This window comes from Macaca thibetana, chromosome 7 (genome assembly GCF_024542745.1).
Source record: "Macaca thibetana thibetana isolate TM-01 chromosome 7, ASM2454274v1, whole genome shotgun sequence".
Classification (NCBI taxonomy): Eukaryota; Metazoa; Chordata; class Mammalia; order Primates; family Cercopithecidae; genus Macaca; species Macaca thibetana.
This window is the reverse complement of record NC_065584.1, coordinates 108648806-108657305: the sequence shown is the minus strand read 5'-3', so window position 1 is coordinate 108657305 and position 8500 is coordinate 108648806. Positions and strand designations below refer to the sequence as shown.

General features: G+C 45.5%; 1 protein-coding gene across 7 annotated transcripts in view; it reads right to left on the bottom strand.

Annotated features, from left to right (window-relative positions):
- Nucleotides 1-494: 494 nt before the first annotated feature.
- The window catches only part of TUBGCP5 (tubulin gamma complex associated protein 5), a 48505-nt gene continuing 40499 nt past the window's right edge, over nucleotides 495-8500 (bottom strand). For 5 of the 7 annotated variants that reach the window (XM_050796125.1, XM_050796126.1, XM_050796128.1 and 2 more), the window contains 4 exons: nucleotides 7138-7263; nucleotides 6130-6218; nucleotides 3306-3406; nucleotides 1910-2586 (listed from right to left, as the gene is read on the bottom strand). In XM_050796125.1, coding sequence (XP_050652082.1) covers nucleotides 2540-2586; nucleotides 3306-3406; nucleotides 6130-6218; nucleotides 7138-7263 — 363 coding nt within the window. In that variant the 3' untranslated portion in view covers nucleotides 1910-2539. Of the gene's footprint in view, nucleotides 674-1909; nucleotides 2587-3305; nucleotides 3407-6129; nucleotides 6219-7137; nucleotides 7264-8500 lie in introns of those variants that run through there. The other 2 variants (XM_050796130.1, XM_050796131.1) reach the window with 1 other exon arrangement.

The window sequence follows — 8500 nt, the reverse complement described above, 5'->3', positions numbered from 1 at the left end:
TCTTCTCCTCCCCTCCAACACTGGCACTCTCTGGTTCTCCAGCCCTTGAACTCAGACCCGGGACACCACTGGCTCTCCTGGTTCTTAGATCTTCAGGTTTGACCGAGAGCTATGCCACTGGCTGTCCCAGGCCTCCAGCTTGCAGACGGCAGACCATGGGACTTCTCAGCCTCCAGGACTGCATAAGCCACTACTTCACGAGAAATCGCTTTCTATATCTCTATCTATATCCTATTTGTTCCATTTATCTGGAGGAGCCTAATACACATGCAAACAGTATAAAAAGAAAATATGGAAAAATTGAATGGCGAGCATAATTTTATTCAAAATATAACTGGTTAGCTCATAAAAATTGCTCAGAAATATTGCCAGGTGCAGTGGCTCACGCCTGTAATCCCAGCACTTTGGGAGGCTGAGGTGGGTGGATCACCTGAGGCCAGGAGTTCGAGACCAGTCTGGCCAACAAGGCGAAAGAAACCCTGTCTCTACTAAAAATACAAAAATCAGCTGGGCGTGGTGGTGCATGCCTGAGATCCCGGTTACTCGGGAGGCTGAGGCAGGAGAATCACTTGAATCCAGGAGACAGAGGTTGCAGTGAGCCAAGATTGTGCCACTGCACTCCAGCCGAGGTAACGGAGTGAGACTCCATTTCAAAAAACAAAGAAATACCAAACAATAATATGTACCAACAGTTTGCCCTAAGTGAAGTTGGCCTCTTACATTTATCGCTATTGGTTGAAGCTATTTTCCACATGGAACTTCTCAGGCACATAAAACATATAAACATTTCTTTCTTTTTTTTGTTGGAGACAAGGTCTTGCTCTGTTATCCCAGCTGGAGTGCAGTGATGCAATCATGGCTCGCTGCAGCCTCGATTTCCTGGTCTCAAGCGATCCTCCCACCTCAGCCTCCCAAGTAGCTAGGACCACAGGAACTGCAGCCTCGACCTCCTGGTCTCAAGGGGTCCTCCCACCTTAGCCTCCCAAGTAGCTGGAAACACAGGCACATGCCACCATGCTTGGCTAATTATTATTTTTTTTTTTTGAGTCTTGCTCTGTCACCCAGGATGGAGTGCAGTGGCGCAATCTAGGCTCACTGCAACCTCTGCCTCCTGGGTTCAAGTGATTCTCCTGCCTCAGCCTCCTAAGTAGCTGGGATTACAGATGTGTGCCACCATTCCCAGCTAAATTTTTTGTATTTTTAGTAGAGACTGGGTTTCACCATGTTGGCCAGGCTGGTCTTGAACTCCTGACCTCAGATGATCCGTCCGCCTCAGCCTCCCAAAGTGCTGGGATTACAGGCATAGCCACCGCGCCCGGCCCTTGGCTAATTTTTAAGTTTTTTTTGTAGAGATGGGGTCTCATATGTTGCCTAGGCAGGTCTTGAACTCCTGGCCTCAAGTAGTCCTCTCACCTCAGCCTTTCTTTTTTTTTTTTTTTTTTTTTTTTTTACTTTTTTTTTTTTTGAGACGGAGTCTCGCTCTGTCGCCCAGGCTGGAGTGCAGTGGCGCGATCTCGGCTCACTGCAAGCTCCGCCTCCCGGGTTCACGCCATTCTCCTGCCTCAGCCTCCCGAGTAGCTGGGACTACAGGCGCCCACAACCGCGCCCGGCTAATTTTTTTTGTATTTTTAGTAGAGACAGGGTTTCACCGTGGTCTCGATCTCCTGACCTTGTGATCCGCCCGCCTCGGCCTCCCAAAGTGCTGGGATTACAGGCGTGAGCCACCGCGCCCGGCTCACCTCAGCCTTTCAAAGTGCTGGGATTATAGGCTTGAGAGACAACACCCAGACAAAATATAAACATTTGTAGGAAAGCTAAATCTAAGACAACTTTTAGGGAAGACAACATGTAAAACTCTATATAAAAAGCTTCTGTGACTGAAGGACAGCAGCAAAAGGATAATAAAATAATTTTAAGTCCTTTATTTTGAATATCAGAATTACATTTTCAAAATATGATATAATTTATATTTAAAGATATCAGTACCATAAATCTGTATCTTACAGTAGGAAATATAGAGTAAACAGCCTGTATACACTTTGCACTGACACAATTTTATGTAAACAACTCTATACAGTATCTACTAATCTCCAGAAAACCCACCTACAATCCATCTGTCTGGACTGCAGACGAGTGGTTCTTTTTGAGTCAGGATCTCACTCTGTCACCCAGGTTGCACTGCAGTAGTGCAATCATGGCTCACTGCAGTCTTGACCTCCTGGGCTCAAGTAATCCTCCCATCTAGGCCTCCTGAGTAGCTAGAGAGGCACACACCACGTCTGGATACATTTTGTATTTTTGGTAGACACAGGGTTTCACCATGTTACCCAGGCTGGCCTCAAACTCCTGGGCTCAAGTGATTCGCCTGCCTTGGCCTCCCATAGTGCTGGGATTAGAGGCGTGAGTGACTGTGCCCAGCCGACAGTGGACAAGTTTTACAAATAAACCAAAATTAAAAGATTCTCACTTTTCAGCTGCACATGGTGGAAATGTACATGTATGATGATGAAGTTGGAGATATTTCTCACACTGAAGACATTTAACTTTGTTCCATGCCAGCCATGAGTGACAGCGCTAGAGATTCCACTATGGGAAGAAAAAAAAATAAGGTTAAAACAACAGGTTTAAATGTTGAAAAAAAAAATTTTTTTTTTCAAGACAGAGTCCCATTCTGTCACCCAGGCTGGAGTGCAATGGTACAATCTTGGCTCACTGCAACCTCCACCTCCAGGGTTCAAGCAATTCTCCTGCCTCAGCCTGCTGTGTAGCTGGGATTTCAGGCATGTGCCACCATGTCCAGCTAATTTTTGTATTTTTAGTAGAGACAGGGTTTTGCCATGTTGGCCAGGCTGTTCTCCCAACTCCTGACCTCAAGTGATTCAGTTGGCCTCCCAAAGTGCTGGGATTACAGGTGTGAGCCACCGCACCAGGCCAGGAGCTTTAAATTCCTAAAAAAATTTTTAAGAAGTCTAGCTTTTGAAAAGAAAGTTACAAAAACTACACGATAGTGAAGTGTGACAGAAATCTATTCTGCCATCGACTTTATTTAATAGTTTTAGAAATCTGTTGTAATAAATGGCGTAACAGAAAGTAAGATCCTCAGGCTTACAAATATTCGACATGCACTCACCCTCACTGTAATGCTTAAAAAGCAATTCAAAGCATGGGACAACTGCTAAGGGACTTTTCAGTTTTGAAATGGTGAGAAATTCTAATTCTTCATGGGATCAGTAACAAAATAATGACACATACTCTTAGTTACAAGAAAATACAGAGGTAGAAACATTTTAACATGATATACTCACAATGGGGAAAGGATCCTCTACAGACGGCTTTGTTTAAAATGGTTACAAGAAACATATGGCAGTTTTTAAAATCAGACTCCATTTTCTCTATAGATTCCATTCTAGGAATAAAAGTAAATTTCAATTCAGTGAGTGCATTGGGGGTTTATATGTAGGCTTCAAGATATCTGTGGAGTAATTTCAAATGTGTTTTGGTTTAATGATTTAAAATCCTAAATCTAAAGATTATAAAATAAAACACATAGCGTCCTACCCTACTTTAAAATAAAAAATGTCAAAGTGTTTCAAAGGAAGGTTCATTAGGATATAAAGCTGTGCTGTGCTGTTTCCAGATAGTATCTAGTTCTGGAACTAGGAGGACCAAAGACACTCCCTTTTCCTTTATTTATTTATTTATTTTTTTATTTTTTTGAGATGGAGTCTCGCTCTGTCGCCCAGGCTGGAGTGCAGTGGCCGGATCTCAGCTCACTGCAAGCTCCGCCTCCCAGGTTTACGCCATTCTCCTGCCTCAGCCTCCCGAGTAGCTGGGACTACAGGCGCCCGCCAACTCGCCCGGCTAGTTTTTTTTTTGTATTTTTTAGTAGAGACGGGGTTTCACCGTGTTAGCCAGGATGGTCTCGATCTCCTGACCTCGTGATCCGCCCGTCTCGGCCTCCCAAAGTGCTGGGATTACAGGCGTGAGCCACCGCGCCCGGCCCCTTTTCCTTTAAACAGTTCTGTTTTTATTGTTTACAAGCATACGTTCTCTTTGAAATAAAGAATACATTAAGGATATAAACCTTAAAATGTGAAATTATTTTTAAAAAGCCTTTTTTTTTTTGAGAAGGAGTCTTGCTCTGTTGCCCATGCTGGAGTGCACTGGCACGATCCACCTCCTGGGTTCAAGCAATTCTCCTGCCTTAGCCTCCTGAGTAGCTGGGATTACAGATGCCCACTATCACGCCTGGCTAATTTTTGTATTTTTAGTAGAGACGGGGTTTCGCCATGTTGGTCAGTCTGGTCTCGAACTCCTGACCTCAGTTGATCTGCCCTCCTTGGCCTCCCAAAGTGCTGGGATTACAGTTGTGAGTCACGGAGCCCGGCCCGGCTGCCTTTTTTTTTTTTTTTGAGACACAGTTTCGCTCTTGTTGCCCAGGCTGGAGTGCAATGTAGTGATCTCGGCTCACCACACCACAACCTCCGCCTCCTTGGTTTAAGCAATTCTCTTGCCTCAGCCTCCCGAGTAGCTGGGATTACAGGCGTGCACCACCGCGCCTGGCCAATTTTGTATTTTTAGGAGAGACGGAGTTTTTCCATGTTGGTCAGGCTGGTCTCGAACTCCTGACCTCAGGAGATCTACCCATCTTGGCCTCCCACAGTGCTGGGATTACAGGCGTGAGCCGCCACTGCGCCCGGCCTTTTTTTTTTTTTAGAGAAATATCAAACACATGTAAGACAGAACTTCATAAGGGGCTTCCATGGCCCACTGCCCAGCCATGGCAGGTGCCACCCATGTGCCAAGCTTACACCTCCACAGCCCCACCACAGTATTCGGAAATAAACCGGAGACATCAGAGCCACTGCAGTCATGAATATTTCATAAGTATAAATGTATACTTTAAAGATAAAGATTCCTTTCAAAACACAGCCACAACACCATTTGAGTCAGCAATATAAAGCAAGTAAGACTTCTATTTCCATCCCTGCAAGGATGGCTTCATCTACTATCTTAGTTTCTAGATTCAGAGTACAGCCAAGAGGAGATTTCCAATTATATTAGCACTCAAATGAACTCTTACCTACTTACTAACATGGAGTAAGTACAGGCTTTTTTTTTTTTTTTTTTTTTTTTGAGACGGAGTCTCACGCTGTCACCCAGGCTGGAGTGCAGTGGCCGGATCTCAGCTCACTGCAAGCTCCGCCTCCCGGGTCCACGCCATTCTCCTGCCTCGGCCTCCCGAGTAGCTGGGACTACAGGCGTCCGCCACCTCGGCCGGCTAGTTTTTTGTATTTTTTAGTAGAGACGGGGTTTCACCGTGTTTGCCAGGATGGTCTCGATCTCCTGACCTCGTGATCCGCCCGTCTCGGCCTCCCAAAGTGCTGGGATTACAGGCTTGAGCCACCGCGCCCGGCCAGTACAGGCTATTATAATAACCCAGTCAACCAAACATGTGCTTTTCTTTCATGGTAGTAATAGCAGAAGTACTGTGGCACTGACTTCACAAACAGGACAGGTAACAAAATATTGAGCTGTACACTGGAGTTCACAGTACAGGACGGCAGTGCTGGAGGGAACTGCTCCCGCGTCCACTGTCCCTTGATTCAGTGCACTTGCCTGTGTGATGTGTGTGAATAACGAACACTCAAAATACAGTATCTTTCAGAGCTCATCCAAAATACAACTTTGGAGAACCGTCTAGCATGATGTTCAGAATTCGGTTTAAAATAATTCAGCAAGTGTGACTGGGGAGATGGGCACAGACATGACAGAAGCAGGTGCCAGCACAGCGTTCACAACTGTCCTTGCCACTTCTGTTTGAAGGTGTCCATGATAAAAATTAACAAAACCTACACAACATGAGTGTAATCTAAAAATGTTTGCCTGTTCAGTTAGAAGACCTCAGATTTTTAAAAATGTTTTACTTCTCACAAAAGACTTGCACTTTTTTTTTTTTTTTTAAACTCTGGGTCTTGCTATGTTGCCCAGGCTGGTCTTGAACTCCTGGGGTCAAGCAATCCTCCTCTCTCAGCCTCCTGAGAGGCTGGGAAGACGCTGTCTCTAAAAAAAACGGAAGCTGAAGCTGAAATGGTTAAAGCACAGATGCTTCAGAAGTCACATACTTACCGCCAAGTGCCCAGGCCTGCCTGCCAACCGTCTGCAAACATGAGGGCCAAGTTCAACACCTTCATGATAGCTTCTTTCACAAAGCTGACCTGGAGACCAAAGTCACAGAACACAAACTGTAACTAGGTTTGGACACTGATACCAGCACTTTTACCTATTTTAAATGAATCACAGAAAAAGCTCCTCACTACTGTGACTGCCTTCTATGTATATGGAAGGGTACTAGGCTCTGAACCATGCCCACTTGGGAACAGGCACATGCATTCACTGAATGGAACATACAGGCGGTATTAGCAGTAGAGCCAAACCAACAGAACAAACTGTTAAGACCTTTTCCTGGGATGGCCACTTAAATTCACCAATGAAACTAGGATAAAGAATTCCAATGGTTTTAACACGACGGAATTCCATCTATTCACATGAAGTGGACATACTATTAACTGCAGACATGATTTTCCAACTGAATCCAAGAGTAACGCAGAGTGAGTGCTGACTATCAAACACGGTTCTCATGTTGCTCTTAGATACAACTTCTATGAATAGGGCACTCCTCCTTGGTTTTTTTTTTTTGAGACAAGGTCTTGCTCTGTTACCCAAGCTGGAGTGCAGAGTGCAGTGGTGTGATCACAGTTCATTGCAGCTTCGAACTACTGGCCTCAAACAATGCTCCCACCTCAGCCTCGGAAGTAGCTGGGCCTCCAGGTGTACACCACTGTGTCTGCTAATCTTTTTAATTTTTTGTAAAGACAGAGTCTTCCTATGTTGTCCAGGCTGGTCTTGAACTCTTGGCTTCATAAGATCTGCCCGCCTCAGTTTCCCAAAGTGCTGGGATTATAGGCGTGAGCCACTGTGGCTGGCCTGGGGCATTTGTTTGTAACCTCATTTGATCTGGTTCTTCCTTAAAGAATATTCTACAAGACAGAAGCTTCATCATCATAAAATTCCAAAGCAGGCAGACAGCGCCACTCGCCCAGCAGGGGCCACATCTGCAAGAGACATCTCATGTACCTTTTCTCTCAGCAGACACCGGTCATGGATGGTTGACAGATACCTATAGTGAATTTTAATCAACTGATCTAAATCCTTGGCTTCCTCGACTTGATGTTGAAACTCCAGCCCTGTACTGTGGAGAATCTTGGAAGAGAAAGACAAAAAGCTTAATCAGCAGCCTTGAGGACTTGTGTGCTGCACACAAATCTTCTTTACTAAGCTCTTCTACTTCTCTCAAATTCCTCCTTCAATAATCACATCTAGAAAGTTTCGTAAAGTACCATTCTTTTTTTTTTTTTTTTTTGAGACGGAGTCTCGCTCTGTCGCCCAGGCTGGAGTGCAGTGGCCGGATCTCAGCTCACTGCAAGCTCCGCCTCCCGGGTTTACGCCATTCTCCTGCCTCAGCCTCCTCAGTAGCTGGGACTACAGGCGCCCGCCACCTCGCCCGGCTAGTTTTTTTGTATTTTTTTAGTAGAGAAGGGGTTTCACCGTTTTAGCCAGGATGGTCTCGATCTCCTGACCTCGTGATCCGCCCGTCTCGGCCTCCCAAAGTGCTGGGATTACAGGCTTGAGCCACCGCGCCCGGCCAAGTACCATTCTTTAAAGGCTGGCTGGATATGCTGGTGTGCTGACCCAAAGAGGAGGCGGGGGTCAGTCCTGTAGGACACCCACTTGCACAGTGAATGAATGAACGCCAAAGTCTGGACTAACAGATTCCCTGGCAGGAAGGGGCAAGTACATTGAACTGTATATAAGACACATTGATTGAAAAAAAAAAAAAAAAAAGCCGGGCGCGGTGGCTCAAGCCTGTAATCCCAGCACTTTGGGAGGCTGAGGCGGGCGGATCACAAGGTCAGGAGATCGAGACCACAGTGAAACCCCGTCTCTACTAAAAATACAAAAAATTAGCCGGGCGCGGTGGCGGGCGCCTGTTGTCCTAGCTACTCAGGAGGCTGAGGCAGGAGAATGGTGTGAACCCAGGAGGCGGAGCTTGCAGTGAGCCAAGATCGCGCCACTGCACTCCGCCTGGGCAACAGCGTGAGACTCCGTCTCAAAAAAAAAAAAAAAAAAAAAAAAAAAAAAAATCAAGCAAATGTGTTACTTTTATACAAATTACAGTGAATTTGTTTCTTAAGTTCCTTTTCTCATACACTGATCTTTCTCTAAAATGAGTACAAGCATACTTCAAATAAAAAACAAACTAAGAAAAAATTTAAACTCTTATCATTTACTCTTAACAATTAGGGGCTTAATGAAGGCCAACCTTGCGAAGGTCAGTAATGCAGTCAGGGGAAACATGGAGCCCTCTGTCCAAAGCCTTCCAAAGAAGGCTAAGCCTCTGCCATAGCCTTCCTGTCCAAAACACAGGCTTCAGTGGCTC